The sequence below is a fragment of the Calidris pugnax genome, unplaced genomic scaffold (assembly GCF_001431845.1).
Source record: "Calidris pugnax isolate Ruff unplaced genomic scaffold, ASM143184v1 scaffold448, whole genome shotgun sequence".
NCBI classification, from domain to species: Eukaryota; Metazoa; Chordata; class Aves; order Charadriiformes; family Scolopacidae; genus Calidris; species Calidris pugnax.
The window spans coordinates 532,707-549,403 of record NW_015091198.1 but is presented as its reverse complement, the minus strand read 5'-3'; the positions used below and the strand labels follow the sequence as shown (position 1 = coordinate 549,403).

Sequence of the window (16,697 nt, the reverse complement as noted above, 5' to 3'; positions counted from 1 at the left end):
TGGGAAAGGGTCTGCTGGGCCACGCTCCCAACCGAGAGCGACTCCTCCATCTCTTGTGGATGTTCTCACTGGAGGGAACAAACCCCAGCTGTGAGTGCCCTCTCTAAGCCACTTTTTCAGTCTGGTCTGCTCTGACAGATTAACTCCCAGACAGAGCCTGCCCAGATTTAACTGGCCCAGCAGTACAATCCTTGCCTTCCTCACCCCGTACAGGTTCATTCCCTACCAGCACCAAAGTCCTGGAACCCTTCTTCCCCTGACATTTTGCTTTTTTTCACCAGAACGGCTTTTAGGGCTCATTACTGATGCTAAATGGAGCCCTTCCTAATCATAAGCTGACACAGCATAGGTAACATCAAAGTGGTTCACCCTCATCAGCTTAGGGCCTGACTCTTTGGAGCAAGTGTAGTTCTCAAGCCAACATCTGATTGTGCACTTATTGGGAGAGAATGACAAGGCTTGTACAACTTGTTAGCTCAAGACTAAACAATACCCTGGTCAAGTTCCTCAGTGGACTTCTTAGAGACACACAGAGGACCAAGTGTTCGCTATATAAATTCTTATGCAGACCAACATACACCTCATCTTTCAGCATCCACTGGTCCTAAATCTCCAGAATAGTAGTTTGTTCTTGTACTTGTTCTTACGTATCTTGTACTTGTTCTTACTACCATCAGACTACCATCTTACTGCCATCAGACACTGGTTTTGGAGCAGGGTGCCCACAGAAGGCAACATGTGAGATTCTGATGTGAGTACCCCAATGGATGGCTTCTGGGGTCTGGCACCCAGCCCTGTCTCTAAGAGGCTTCTTGGCCCAATGATGTTTAAATGTGTTTGTTGCATTTGGTCTGGTGGCTTTGCTGTCTCTAACCCCTTGTGTACAGAAGAGTAGTTTCAGCCAGGCATAGGTACAGGCATAGACAGAGAGTATATGAAGGGAATTTTAATTTATGAGCATTCGTTCAGCTTACACAAAACAGAAAGATCTTCAGGAACAGGAAGACCCCTAAGCTGCCTTTGAGGCAGAAGAAAGTATGAGCAAGAAAAGAAAGAATGAGCGAGAAGCAGGCAAGACATGGCAAAGAATCAAACCAACAGGAAGGAGAAGCATCAAAATTCCTGCCTCTAAATTCCCTACAAGTGCAGGAGTTTCTTGAAGTAAATTGTTAGCTAAAGGAAAGTGATAGGTAGTGATGCCAGAAAGAAGAGATCACCTCCCTGTTATTTGTTCCATCTTGGGTACATGATTCCCACTCAGACCTAAAGTTTTGTGTCTGAGTCCTAAATTCTGATGTTCTCTAACACCATTTGGCTTCTCAGCTAAAGAAGCCAACTGCCAACACAATTAAGTTCAAGTAGTTGAGGACATATGCCCATGTGGGTGACTGAGACCAATGACTGTTTTTACTCAGATCACTGGAAAATCTGCAGGGTTGGGAGTTTTTACACCAACCAGAATGGCTTTGTATCACTGCCCTGAGGTGGGAATGCTCCATACTGAATACATCTTGAAGTTGCCAAAGCCTGTACCATAATGCTACGATGTGATGCACCAGGTTTTCACTAGCCACTGACTAGATGCAATTGATGCAGTCCTCCTCCCTTTACTAAGGAGCATTCAGAAGCTACTGCATAGGTCCATACTATTTTTGTCTTTATGGAGAACATAACAGTATTTTCATGAGAAGGCATGCTAACTTTCCATTAAAAAATAAAATTAATTTCCTCAACTCACAACTGAAAGAAATAAAGAGGGTACAAATCTGAAGACTTATTCTAGAGAAAGAAAAATGAGATTTCTGGAAGTTCTCTCTGTAGTTCTTAATAACCATGCATTTCTTCTCTTTCTACCAGAGAACACGACAAAAAATGTCAACACAAATGCACATTTACAGAGATAGAAACATCTGCTCATTTTCTGATAGGTTGTAAGGGCTCACTGCAACACGACAGCTTGAGTTAGATGACATACCCAGACTTCAAGGCTTGCAACATCAGAAACGGACCCCAGAGGGTTTCCATTATACCTGCTCACCTCAAAGTAGGCATCTTGTGAATTTTATTGAACATACGATCCAATCTCTTTAAGATGAGGATAAGGGCAGGTCTCACCGCCTCAGCTGTCCAGTCAGTGATGGGCAGCATCTCCATGATGTAGCGCCGGAGACCTCGGCTTTCCATCGTCTGCGTGTCATAAGGTGCCAGTTTCAGCAGGGAATGTGCAATTTCTGCCAACCTAAAACCAGGATTTGTTAAGAGCAAAATCAAACACTACTTGCATTTTTCCACACATGCCAATAACTAAGAGATGAGTCTTTAGTAGCCTAGTAAAAAGAAAAAGATGCAAAAGTCAAATGTGCCACCATTTAGACCCGAGACCATAGTTCCTGGTCTGTTAAGATTCTTTTTCTCAAATCACTGTTTATATTTATGTACACGTGAATGGTCTAAACAGTATTTTTACATTGATATGAAACATACCGAAGGAACATCAGGAATTTGTGTAGCTGAAAACAAAGTACCTGAGCTGTTAGTAAGACTACGACGTTGCAAATGCCTGTGAAGCACAGACCTGACATCACCTGTATGTCACTTAATTAGTGATTTGGTTCGGTTTTATGCTTGTTTTTCAGTATCACCCCTTTATGAGGTCTCACTGTGCAATTTTCAGGTGTTAAATGTTAAAAATAATGTGCCTCCCATAACTTTACACAACATGTACTTTGCGTGATTACTCCCTGCAGCTTTGATTTGTTTCTCCTAACACCTCTACAGATTGTGTTGCTGTTGCTTCTTCTAACCCTCCCAGATGGCCTCGTTGGTGGCATTTTCTGTATTGACTGTGAAATGCCATGGCAACATTTAACATTAAAACTTGCAGTTTGACAAAGACCTACTGAAATACTTGAATATTTGTTGACAAAGACAAGTAATAAAGCCACATCTATTAATGAGAGGGATAGAAACATGTATACTCCCTGAAATATCAATAGACTTTGGTGTGGCCAATTACAGTACAATCCTATTTGTATTGTGGGGACTTCTCCTGAAATGCCTTCAACTAACGGAGCATATTTCTATTCCCTTTAAAATCTGCCTAGCAATATCAACAACAACGAGTTCCTCATATTAACCAAAAGTGCTATAAAAGTGTTTTTTCATCCAGTATTTCTTTATGATTACTTTTTACAACTACTTTGTCCTACTATGGAGCAGGTCTCTTTTCCTAAACACTGTGAAATTTAATTTATCATATAATTATGCTTCTTTCTGGCAATACAGTATCAGTGGCATATAATGGTACATGAAAACTTTCTTATGCATTATAAAGTTATATCCCTTTCATTCAACTTGATGCATCAATCTCAGTTCTAGCTCCATTCATGCAGAATTAAGCAACCTGAGAAATTCTAATCTTCCTGAAATACTGGGGTGAACAGCTCAGGGGGGATATACATCTCCCTTCTCATTGGATCCAGAAAGATCTTTATGCTTTTTGAAAACTAAACATTTAAATAGCTAAAACTGGGTGAGAAGAATCCTGTCCAAAGTGACTAGCGTTATTATCTTGTTTCCTGAAGTCTTTGAAATGTCACCCTCCCAAGACAATGGCTGTCGCATCACATTCTGGAAAATGTCCTCTCTATTTAGAAAAGTGTTTTTTTCCTACAGTGGTTAAATCCTGTCAGTCATTCCACTGATACTTATGAAATGAATTTATATAAGTATCAAGACGATGTTTGCTTTTATTTAGGGCTATGATAAAGCAATTCAGGTTCAAACCACAATAAAGGAGTCACTTCCAGCACTTCCCAGGAGACGTAAGAGAATCAGAACACAAATCATTATTGTCTGCAAATCAAACCCTTACTTTTACTGCTGTAACCTTTGACCATGAATTCTCTTAAAAAGAATGCAGTATGTGCTACTTTTACTGCTGTAACCTTTGACCATGAAAGGCCTTCTCTCTTAAAAAGAATGCAGTATGTGGCAGCTACTACTGTGTACTGTGACTCTGTTTCACGGAAATCTTGTCACAAGAAAGTGTCTTTCCAGAAAATATACCAATAGCACTGTCTCTATATATGGATTTAAGTTTGATAAGCTTATCTTTTCAGAGAGGGACATAAAATAGTTTAAGAACAATTAAACTCAATTGCTCTAGAATATAAAAACATGTAGAAATTAAGTTCCCACATTACTGTTAAACTGCAAATATTTCTGGGTAGTACATTCAGAGCATTCTTATGTTACATACAAATGTAAAACTAGGATAGTAAAAACGAAGCAAGCCCCTTACTTTACTGCACTGAATCAAGTTCATTCATCAGACACATGTTCCTCACTTTCCATAAATGACATGCATTTGTGGAAACAGGCACCTCTTGTTTAAAATTACCCTCTAAATTATTAAACATTCGCCAGAGGGGGGTAACACCAACATTCAATTCATATGCAAACACACAAACCAAACAAAAAACCACCTCCCAATTCCCAAAGGAATTTATAACATTTGTTAAACGACCTAAATGAATGTCAAACACAATTTTGTGTTCTACAGAGACAGCCTGAATCCTGAATCTAACTGTAGCAGAATCTGACAGCTAAATGGTTTTGCTATTTTTTTTCAGAGCATGCGTGTAAAAGGGAGAAGAGCTTTTTGACTATTTTCCTTGGTCCAGGGGCATTGCTAGGATCTGTCACCCTTCATCTTCCTTTACAAGGTACTCCCCAAGAAAAAGGCATAACACTCAGAGGAATAATTTGCAGCCAGAATGGCCTCTTGGGCTTCAGGGCACAATATAAATTACTGTTAAGGTGGTTCTGATTCACTTTTGAGTCCTGTCCCAGATGTACAGATCTTTGCTATCTTCCCTATTTAATACTCTGTTGAGCCTGTTTCACTTAGGCCATAAAAAAACATGGTCTCCTGGTGTTTAGCTCTTCTGTATTCAAAGAATGATCTTGAAGTATTTATCTGTCTCATAAAAGAATTCAGATAGTTGTCTCCCTGTGACACCCCCTCCCCACCCCCCCCCCCACCAAGGGGGTACACTGGGACTGCCTCATGTTAATCCCAGTTATCCCATATTAATCCAAATCAGAACAGTGCTAACTGTGGCTAACTTGGAGAGCACGTGGGCAATTTTCACTTGAGTTTATGTTTCCTGAGATAATACTAGGTGAGAAAGGTGTTTTCCCTGAAAATGAATAAAAAACTGACAACAGAATAAAGTCTCATTCTTGTCCCACTGATTTTCTTGTCTTTTACATCTGACAAACTTCTCAGTAGCAACTTGCGCTATTTTGTGTTTACCGTGAACAGCAAACACAGAGAAGAGAAAAAGCTTTAAAGTGCTTAGAAGGCCTGACCCCCAGCTTCTTCTAGGTCAGCACCACACGGGTTTGCAGTGAGCATCCAAGGAGCAAAAGCAGGGCTCAGAGCTGAACCTCAATAAAAGGCTTGTGCACCTGCGGTATCACACACAGAGGTGGTGGTGGTCCTGTAAATGCCTCCTGCCCCATCCTCTCCCGTATTTCAGGTATTTATGCAGTGCATTAATACTGCATATTGCTTCTTAGCAGCTGGTTCTGGTGCACAGTGTCACAGAGAGGATAAAGATCATATTCAGCCTTATCTGCTCTGCTCCTCACTGCAACGTATTCTCATGTATCAGATGGGCTCTCGTGGACCTATTTCATCCACCAGAGATCACAGAATTCTGTGATTCTGTGACCTATTTCATCCACTGGAGATGAGGGTCTGAATGAGCCAGAGGAGAGCACATGAAACTTTCCATACACCCAAGCAGCATCAGGTACAACCTAAGGAACATCTGAAACAGACTCTGCATGTTTCAGACAACAACATGCAACTACACGACCAAACAGTGATTCTGTCTGCTGTTATGAAAAATTAAGAGCTAAAAGAAAGGAATTCCCCGAAATGAACAAGTAAAAGCAGAATGCTTGTGGAATACCTCATGTGGGACTTCACATCCAGCAGCTCCAGAGAAGTCACTCGGGGCTCACCAGCCAGGTTCTGCAAGATCTTCAGCCTCGGACCACAGTGCTTGTAGAACTCTGTGCAGATATTCAGCAATGACTCCCGGGGTCTCCTGAACTCCTCCCTGGCAATTCGTTCATCCAGCTCCTCTCGGGGAAGACCCTGGCCCTCCTCCAGTAAGTGAAGGTTCTCCCTGGAGGATATAAAATGAGAAAAGAAGGAAGCTTTTTATGCAGTGGAAAAGCATGGACAGATTATAACATCTCCAGCTCATTTTTGCAAGAGATGCTTTCCCCTGCAACTGAAAGGAAAGGTAGTTGCATTTGCAATAAAAAAATAAAAAAGGAAATAATCATCTGCAAAGTCTTGTTAAAAATGTGAATAATTTCTTTATGAACTATCTTTTGCTACCCTCCCCTGAAAAAAGGCTGCTTGTCACAGTCACAGTGGGTGTGACCCAGTGAACCTGGAAACTGCTGGGGACCAGTTCATTGCATGTCAAGGAAGACCAGGTGAAGATTTTACTATACCTGATAAAGTGTAGTTTGGCTCCCTGTTCTGGGTGCCTGGGAAGACAGAAACAGTGCAGTTGTAAACAGCAACTTAGTAATGCCCAAACTGTGCCTTCCTGAAAGAAGGTGACACTGTTCTAGCCCAGGGGTATACTCAGCATGGGCAGGATAGCATCTTGTATCACTGGAACAATGGCTACACACAGTTAGTGACCACATTGAACAGCCTTTACCTCCCAACTGGCAGCAAACAACAGATTCCTACAGTTACTGCCCTTGTTATGAAAGGTAAAATTCAGATTTAAAATCACAGGTGTCTTTCAAGCAATTTCTCTTGCTCATTTTCACCCCAGTGCTGAGTTCTTTCCTAGAGGAAATAACACCTCAGAGTAGGGTTTTTTTTGTTTGTTTTGTTGTCATTTTATCTTGTCTCTTCCCGTTGAGGAAGCATTAACAAACGCTGCACCACTTGGCTAACACGTCCAAGGCTGGAACAGTGATTGCTCTACCATCAAGAGACTCCTGCTGTTGCTAGCAGATGTCTGTTGCAACGATAACACAACAGAAGAAGCAAGGGCAGGAAACCTGGAGCAGTGCAAAAATATTTTGTTTCAGAGACTGAATGTTTGATAAGCAGAAAGATCTGGAAATGTAAACCAAGATGTTTGAGTCACGCAGCATAAGGAGTCTCTACACTGCCTGTCAGCAGATACATATTAACTGCTCTCCAAAATCAGCAGATGAACAATAAAGCATGACTTTGCATTACACCTTATTTTCCTTAGACAGGGCCATCTCACATGGCATGTACCTACTTCAAGCTTGAGCATGAAGGGGCTTATCTGCATCTCAGATCCAGGATTGAAAGTTAAAACTGTGTTTCATTCATGCCTGGATCAGTCTTAAAGCATAACAGACTGATTCCAGGCGTTATCAACCAAGATGTGTGCAGGACACATCCATAAATTGACATAATAGCCCTTTGATCATCGCTGCAGAGAGTGATTTCTATCTCACTTCAATACAAAAGACGACAGGGAGTAACCTGGAAAGCACATGTTGCCAGAAGGGTGTTCCTGATTTACAGTCAGCTCATGGTATTGTATTAGGCTGTTGGCTGTGTACAGGCAGCTGTTACAGACAAAAGAGAAACCCAGAGGAAATACTCTGCTCTGGGAGAACAGCTACTCCAGCTTTTTCTAGGGGAGAATTCCTTTTCCAGGTCAGCACAAGCATTCAGATTTTAAGCACAGTAAGGCATGGCCTGGCCAGGAGAAGGCAGGGCTGCCCAGAAGAGTAATCAGTACTGCAAAGAAAATCCTCGTAATTCCAAATGCTTGTGGGTGGATTTTGTAATAGGATTTCTTAAATCCTTGCTCTGTGACTGAGTAAATTGTCCAGTGGCCTTCTCTAATTTGCAGCAGCCTAATTTAAATGGCCAACGTGGCCAAGGAGCTGTATTACAGTCTGCTGGCGCCATCTCCTTCCTTATTCCTTTCTTCCATTTGAAGTTTTTCCTTGTGAGGGTTTGGGGCTTCCATTTGAAGTTTTTCCTTGTGAGGGTTTTGGGTTTTGTTTTTTTGTTTTGGTTTTTTGTTTGTGTTTTTGTTTGTTTTTTTTTTAAGGAGGACAAAAATATTCCCAGTCATTCTTCCCTTTCTCTCAAATTCTCTGCCACCCTCTCCTTTGCTATCTGTAACTGCAAAAAATACACCAGACCAATGTGGAGGTAAACATGATAGAAAGAAACCGTAGAAAAAGGAAAGAGGAAAAAGGAAAAAAATTAGGGGAAGGCGCCAGTTTCTGCGAGCCCCAACTGATGTGCTCAAACAAGCTTGTAGTGTCGTTCAGCCTCAGAAAAAGGCCAGATGAATCTGACCCTTCTGCTCTCCAAGTGTGCTCTGCCCAGTGGTCGTTTTGACAGTGGACCCAAAAGGAGACAAAGCTGAGGGACAGAGTTGCTTTGTCAGTATACTTCTAGAGTGTGAAAAGGGAAATAAAGAAAAAGACATTTTGGATGGATGTCCTCCAGTTTGAGATCTTGGTCTTCTATTCAGTCCATGGTTTTAAACTACAAATTCTAGTCCTGGGGATTTTGGTTACTGTCAGAAATTCAGTCCTCTGCTACGTTCTCTTTTTACCTGACTGTTTTTTTGCAGAGTACCAAGAGCACTTCCTCAGACTGCTGAAAAAGTGCTTCAAGCACTCTGAGCAATGAGATGTTACCTTACTCCCCCCTACAAAAGGTGTTGAGGAAAGGAGGAGGAGAGAAGGAGGAGGAAAGGAGGAGAGAAGGAGGAGGAAAGGAGGAGAGAAGGAGGAGGAAAGGAGGAGAGAAGGAGGAGGAAAGGAGGAGAGAAGGGGGAGGAAAGGAGGAGAGAAGGGGGAGGAAAGGAGGAGGAAAAAGGAAAGAGAAAGCAAGCAAGCCAGCCCCACTGACTTACCTGGTGTTCACACCTGCAGACATGGTGTGGTTTGCTGTTGTGGTCCCTTTATGGCCTTGGTCACATCGGCTCATCTGTGGTGCTGTCATAGGCCTGGCAAAGGGAAGGTGAACAGCCCACTGAAGACTAATCTAACGAGCGCACTGAAATTCTGTGTGTGATGTGGTGAAGTTTGGGACTAATTTCCCATGTCTAGAACTCAACCATTATTCAAGCTAAGTTGCGTATCGTGACCCCCTGTGCATCCCCTGCCCCCATAACCAAACACACGCTCAGACCTTTGAACCATGTGGGTTACCTGGTGAGAACTTCTACACTGTACAGGAGGGCCTGCAATGAGGTGGCAAGGGCAGCCATAGCAGCAATCTCCTCACGAGCTGCTGTCACAGTCTCCACTTGAGAGGTTTGTCGCTTCAGTTTCTGCAAGTAACAGGGAACCAGCGCTTCCAAGACCATCAGCATCTGGAGGCTGGAAAAAAACCCAATATTTGGTCTGTTTTGTCTTATCCATCTTGAAACTCACATCAGGCAAGGCTTAAGTTTCCATCTAAGACCCACAGATCGCTCACTGGCTTTGTGATTTCATTGCTTCTCACTAGATGAGCACTCCTGAGAAACTCTTGGATCAGGGACATCGGGGGCAAATAAACTGATGCATGAAACAATAATAATAAAAGCAACCCAGACTTCTGAGTATCTTCTGAATGTCATCAATTTACAGACATTCATTTTCCCTTCCAAAGACTCCTTTCTTCTCTGGTTCCCTCTTGGAAACAATCTTTTTTTTTGTTTTACCAGTTTATCTCCCCCCATTTCTATATCTTCCCAGTCTTTCCAGCTGCCTCTTTCTCCCCCCTCCAGTTCCCCCTCCATTGGCTCTGATGATAGACACCTGCAGGACACAGTGTGATCCCCACCTGGAGAAGCAGCTTACGCGTTGCTGCTCTGACTGCCATCCAGCTGAGCACTGCAGCTGGTGGTGGGCAGGATTTGGAGCTGGAGCCCTAGGAAAGGTATCAACAGGCAGAGGCTCGGCCTCACAGAGAAGCCCCGTGCTTGGAATTTCTCTATCCTTTGCCTCCGTTTGTCTGCCTTGCTTTCGTAGGCCACAGGCCGCTTTTATGCCTTTTCTGAGTCTGCACAAACCAAGAAAACAGATTAGTACCTTCTGAATGATTCGGGAGCATAGGCCACCACTGTCACACAGAGCTTGATGGCTTCACTGATTGAAAAGGTCAAGTCTTCATTCCCATAGCAGAAGTCTGAGGGAGCAAAGCAATATGAGAAGACAATCACACAAACACACCGAACGTGAAAGGAGCTAGAACACTTCCTTTTTCCCCTTTTCAATTGCTCGCTTCTCATGTTAACAATCCCCAATAGGCTCTTGACTTTTTACAAAAATCTGTCTATAAGAAGGAAACATATGCTGCATTCACACTTGCAGCCTGCCATCCGAGAACTCAGAAGGTGAGAAACAGTTCTCAGTAGGTCAAATCACTGCTGAGCATAAGGCCTACAGCTGCTACCCAAGTCTCGTTTCAAACATCACCCATCACAAGCAAAATCTTAAGCTTATATGTGACAAGGACACATGTCAACTCAACAACAATTTTTGTGCTCCACCCATGTTTTCCTAGATGTTTGCACCACACTAAAAATGATGCTGATACACCACTGATGGCAGAAGAGAGTTTTACTTCCAAAAAACTAGGCACCAGTACAAAAGTGAGGCTGGTTTGCTAGTGATTTGAGAAAAAGTTTTCAAAAGCATTGAAGTCTCATACTACAAATATGACTTTGGGGATAATTCGTGCCAGAAACCAAGAAACTGAATTATTCAAAGAATAATATTTGTAATACAACTATAGTTCCCTCTTCAAAAGTGACTTTGGTACACAGGAGCCCAAGTCAAAGTTCAGGTCCCTAAGTGTGCAAATCACTTTGAACAATGGAAGCTGGAAGTCAGATGTTTTAAATAATTCTGATCTGAATTCTGAAATGGAAAATACCAGGCACACAGCGTACTAATTTACAGCCTCACCATCAACACACACTTGGAAACTTTCAGAGATGCCCTCCACAGAAAACCCAAAGCTTTTGCATAAACATTTACTACAATCCACAAAGAAGAAAATATATCTTCCATTTCTGTACAATTTGGAATATAACTTGTGATATAATTGTGCAGCATCATAAAATCCCAGTACATAACAAAGCTTTAATTCTAAGGTTAGACAGGTTTCACAGTCCATCAAAATCAGTGTTATTTAAGAGAAATGCAAATTTGGAAAATACGTTGACGATCCTTACAAAAATCAGCAAAAAGTACTTCCCTGCAAATCACAAAGCAGCTAAATTCTTAAATGCTGCATTGCATGGCTAACTATCAAGAGATACAGTGTCCTGGATACATCATACAGCTGTATATATACTACTTTGTGATAAATCAACAACCCCTCTAGAACTCAGCACTGCTGAATGTCTGAATGGCACCCATCATTTACCAGTCATAGTCTGCCCACAGGAGAAGATGCTTTTGTTTCCTGCCCACATGGAGCAGATGAGGATGACACTGATCTTGTCAGCATGACACAGTTTATTAGGCATCTTTATTCTTCACCCACACATGATAAAATTGAAAATGCCAGGGGCTGGTCTCAGATTAGCAGGCTCAATGCAGAAAATGTAGCTTTGGAATAAAAGAAATTAATAATTCTCCTCCTGCAGAAAATATTGAAAGGATGGTGATGATAAAGCCAATCTTAAAAGCCTCATGAGGCATAAGAAACAGCTACGACTGCATTCTGAGAGAAGAAAAGGGCCCTGAACAAACAAACAAAACAGTTTTTCATAAGCACTTAGTGTTCTTTTCTGTTGATATTTAAATTGCAGATAATACAATTATCATACTTAAGTGATGTGAAGTGATAAGAAGTGATTATAAATTAGTTTCAATCAGCAAGTACCAAATCCAGATATTTCAACTATTCCCTAAATTTCAGCCAGCCCTGGAGGAAAAAACACTGAGGGAGACCCACTGTCCAAAAATTTTCCAGAAATTTCACATTTCTGTGTGGAAGTACATAGTAAGGGAAACAGACATTCATTTATTTAACATTAAGGAAGAAAAGAAGATGTAGTCATTTACTCAAGAAGAAAAGGGTATGAGGTCTCAGGAATGCTGATTTGGGCTATCACACCCTGATCTGTTGTTTGTCTTCCTGGAGCCCCCCAAATTTGTGACTTTACCAGGACTCGGCAGTTTAAAGTTTCTCCATTAACATTCAGCTCTATCACAAAGTGCTCACTTGGAAGTCTTCCCTTTTATCATGCTGCATCGAATGCATGTTAAATCAATAAACAACAAACCAGAATTCTTGAATAAAGGGTGCTTTGCTGTTACCTAGTGACTTGAGAGGCTTTTCTGCTTTCACCAGCTCTAAGATGTCCAAAATGTCTGGAGTATCTCCCTCTAAGGACTGCAGCAGGTCAAACAGGCACTGAGCTGACACTCCTTTGCTGGTTCCGTTGTTTGCAGCATCCTGTTTCAACAACAGACATTTGTGGTTTGTTTTCTGAGGGCCTTTGTGCGTCCCAGGGATCTTTATCAGGAGGTGTGGGCAGCCTTTTTTTTTTTTTTCCCTTTTTGATAAAGGGCCCACATGGAGTTTGAGAGTTTGCTGCTATCAAACAATGGGCCTCGCCTGACACAACAGATCGATGGAAGCCTGATCCTAAAACTGCACACAGCTCCACTTCCCAGAAACAGCAGACCTTTGCTGCCTTGTGAAGGAGAAAGATGTGTGTGCTCACAGTGTATGTGCAGTTAGACTTGACAGTCCCACTTCAAATTAAAATTCCATTAACTAGTTTTAACTCACTAAAATGATAAAAGGTAAGTAGTGAGTATTTCATAACGTGGCTAATCCAGTCTTGTAGTTCACATGTTCTAAAAACTGGAGCTTAGCTTTTAGTTCCTATTGCTGGCTTCTAAGAAAGGATTTGCATTTAAGAGTTGCAACTCTTATTTTCCTTTTATATTCTATTTATAGACAGAAATTTAAAGTAAGACCACATTTACCAGCCCAGATACCAGTGGCCCATTGTCTCAGCATCCTGCTCAATCAGCTGGTGAAGAGAAGCACGCAGAAGCACGTTAGGAAAGGGTTCTGTGCAGCACCAAGTGCAGTAAGCACTTGTTCAGTAAGAACTGGGGCTGCTCCAGCTGTTTTCTCGTTATCCCTGTCCCACACTGCCACTAGGGAATGGCTGTTACTCACAGGGAACTCCAGGAGAGGGGCCACACTTGCAAAGAGCTGCAGAATAAAGGGCTTGCGATGCAGAACGTAGAACTGGCGGCAGGCAAACTCGATCGCTTGGCGTAACTGTGGGTTGCTCTCATAGTCAGCATATACCTAAGGAAAGAATAAAAAAGAACATGGAATTGCCACTCCAGTGGAAGGGCTCTTCATCTCCTGATCCCAGACTGAATCAACTACAGCCTTGTCATTCCTGACTTGTTTGCCTAACATTTTTAAAGATGGAGACTTGTCTGCTCTCCCTGGCAATGCATTTCAGGGACAAACTATCCTTAGAAAAAAGGTTTACTTGTCACTCTTGAACATTCTTTGTCATTATTTTTTGTCCTATACATCAAAGGTAGATTCCTTCACTCTCCTTCCTAGAAGCACTTCACTTGTTTGAAGCCAGTTAGTGCCTTCTTCCTCAATCTTGATCTTTTTCAGTTAATCAAATCCCTGCTCTTTCACTCCTTTCTTGTATGACACATTTTCTTATGTACGTCCCTGTTCCAGTCTGCAGTTTCTTCAATTAACAGATGTTTTTTGTGCAGTGCCCACAGCTGGACAGAGCTGGCACTTCAAGTCAGTAGTGCTGCTGATTGGGGCAGCACAATTATTCCATGTTTCTTTCACAAGACACAGATCTGTGCAGTCATCCCAGAATGGCATTTGAGATCTTTTCTTTTTCTTTTTTTATCCTTCAACAGAAGGACACTGTTGATTCATATTTAGCTTCAGATCTGTAACAACTCCAATATTCTGTCCTGTAGAAGTGCTACTGAATCAGCTACTTTCCCTTCCCTATTTATGCAGCTGATTATTCATAAGTAAGGACCTACACTTGTCCAAACTATTCATAAGTAAGGACCTACACTTGTCCAACCTGATCAGCATAATCTGGCTATTTTTTTTCTTCTTTTTCAGGCTGCATCTCACTGATCAGCATAATCTGGCTTTTTTTTTTTCTTTTTTTTTCAGGCTGCATCTTCACTTTGTCAAGATAATTTGAACTCCTAGCCTGTCCTCCAACACAGTGACAGTTCCACCCACTTTTAAGATATTTTAAGCTTTTTAGAGTGGTGTTTCCCTCAGGGCTGGCCACTGAACCATGCAGCCAATGTGCTGCCAAAGATGTGGGATTTGTTTCTCAGTGATGTAGACCGTGTATTGCTAGGAACGACTTCACTGTGCTTCCTTCTTCTGTCCATTCCAATTGCCTGTCTGCCCTTCTCTGCTGGTACAAGTCTGGGAGGTTTGGGGTGGGCAGGATTTTTTGCTGTTTGCTGGCAACAGGTAATGCTGAGATTTTATGGCAGTGCAAAATCCACATTACAGCACAGGGCTCTTGAAGGTTTCTAAAAAAAGTTTTCTTTTGGAATTGCTTTCTTGCCTCCTAAGAGTGGTATTTTATTCATTCAGCAGCTGCCAATAAGGAGGGTGAGGGGGGAAGAGAGAATGAAAAAATTAATTTTTCTCAGTATGAAAAGTGAAAATAAAGGGAGAGCCCTTCACAGCACTGAATGCTTCCTGCCAAGTACTTCAAACTAAGTTATTAAGTTATTTTATTTCAAAATGTCTTCTTTCTAATGAATACACATGCACTGCAGACGTGGAACCAATGCATACTTACCTAACCATGTAAGGTGTGATGTTTGAGTTTCCAGTTACTAGAGAGTTTGTTTAGATACCTAAATTCATCATTGGTCCTAATTATTGTGCTCTGTTAACTATATTAAAATGAACATTCATAGGCACATCATGGTCATTGCTTCTTTTACAGAAAGAAGATTTTTTTTTTCTGTACTTGCATTATAAAACTAAATCTCTATTTAGATATTGTCTTTGAGCCCTGCAAAAATAATATTTTTGTCTGTAAAACAATTGTACCAGGGGTTTTCTATTTTCAGTATCTGATTTTTCTCAAATGTCAACAAGAAAAAAAGGCATACTTGTACACCTGAAAGTGAAGAGAAACTCTACCACTTGCAATATTTGTCATCACTCACATGAAAAGTCAACATACAGTTTTTCATAAGCACTTAGTGTTTTTTTCTGTTGATACGTAAATTGCAGATAATACAATTCTCATACTTAAAGAAGTGAATATAATTTAGTTTCAAGCAGCAAGTACCAAATCCAGATATTACAACTATTCCCTAAATTTCAGCCAGCCCTGGAGGAAAAAACACTGAGGGAGACCCACTGTCCAAAAATTTTCCAGAAATTTCACATTTCTGTGTGGAAGTACATAGTAAGGGAAACAGACATTCATTTATTTAACATTAAGGAAGAAAAGAAGATGTAGTCATTTACTCAAGAAGAAAAGGGTATGAAGTCTCAGGAATGCTGATTTGGGCTATCACACCCTGATCTGTTGTTTGTCTTCCTGGAGCCCCCCAAATTTGTGACATCACCAGGACTCAGCAGTTTAAAGTTTCTCCATTAACAGTCAGTTCTATAACGAAGTGCTCTCTTGGAAGTCTTGCCCTGTATTTTTTGTGGAAGTGGCTCACCTGCAACATGCTGGGGAGGACCCACTGGTACCCGCTGAGGGAGAAGAGGTGGTTAAAGTGCACGGCTGTGTTGATGACGGTGGCAGCGTACTGCCTCAACAAGGCACTGTCCTCAGGGTGCAGGATCAGGGCACCGTTGAAGACATTCAAGAACAGCATGATCTCATCCCCCCAGGGGAACTCGCTGGGCATGCCAAGGAACATCTCCTCCAGCAGCTTAATCCACAAGCTTTTCTGAAGAGTGTCCAGACCAAAGAGCTCTTTCCCAGCTGTGGGGAAGAAGAGACAACAGCAATCGACTCTGTCCACCAGGACCAGTCTCACAACATTCCCAGAGGCCAAAGGCCTCTCCAAAGAACCATCCCACAACTTCATTCTGCCTTTTTAAAATTATTTCACCCATCCTGTACTTCTGGAAGTGACCACAGGACTTGAAAGCAATGCACATGAAGAGGAAGAATGATGAATATCACACAGCTCATTAAATTTGTTCCTCACTTGTTGGAAATTCTCCTCTTAAAAATCAAAAGCAGATGTCAGCTTGTACAGGCACCATCTGCCACACATAACCAGAATGACTGTGTGGATTTATGCTGAATTTTTATCTTTCAGGTGTCCCACACCTTAGAGGACATTGATGTAGAGTTACAATAATGCTTCTGAAAGCAAATGCCTTTAAGGCCTGTTACAGAACTTGCCAATCCTTACTACCCTACAACAGGGGTCTGTTAAATCCCCAGTCAGGCTGGAAACCCTACTTGACTTTCAGAGCAATGTTTCTACAAAGAGGGTTGTTTCTATATCTCTGCTGCAGAATTTACCCAATCTTTATTAAAAGTTCATTGCTTCCTTGAAGTGACACACAACTCTGAGCAACCCTCTTTAGGTGCAGTTTTGCTACTGGACACAGTATT

General features: G+C 41.7%; 1 protein-coding gene across 2 annotated transcripts in view; it reads right to left on the bottom strand.

Moving 5' to 3' along the window:
- UNC80 (unc-80 homolog, NALCN activator) overlaps window positions 1–16,697 on the bottom strand; it is a 146,450-nt gene that overhangs the window by 28,838 nt on the left and 100,915 nt on the right. For both annotated transcript variants that reach the window (XM_014959636.1, XM_014959637.1), the window contains exons 43-51: window positions 15,784–16,052; window positions 13,250–13,384; window positions 12,373–12,511; window positions 10,132–10,228; window positions 9,265–9,435; window positions 8,967–9,059; window positions 6,541–6,576; window positions 5,985–6,203; window positions 2,039–2,239 (exon numbers count right to left, since the gene is read on the bottom strand). In XM_014959636.1, coding sequence (XP_014815122.1) covers window positions 2,039–2,239; window positions 5,985–6,203; window positions 6,541–6,576; window positions 8,967–9,059; window positions 9,265–9,435; window positions 10,132–10,228; window positions 12,373–12,511; window positions 13,250–13,384; window positions 15,784–16,052 — 1,360 coding nt within the window. The remainder of the gene's footprint in view (window positions 1–2,038; window positions 2,240–5,984; window positions 6,204–6,540; window positions 6,577–8,966; window positions 9,060–9,264; window positions 9,436–10,131; window positions 10,229–12,372; window positions 12,512–13,249; window positions 13,385–15,783; window positions 16,053–16,697) is intronic.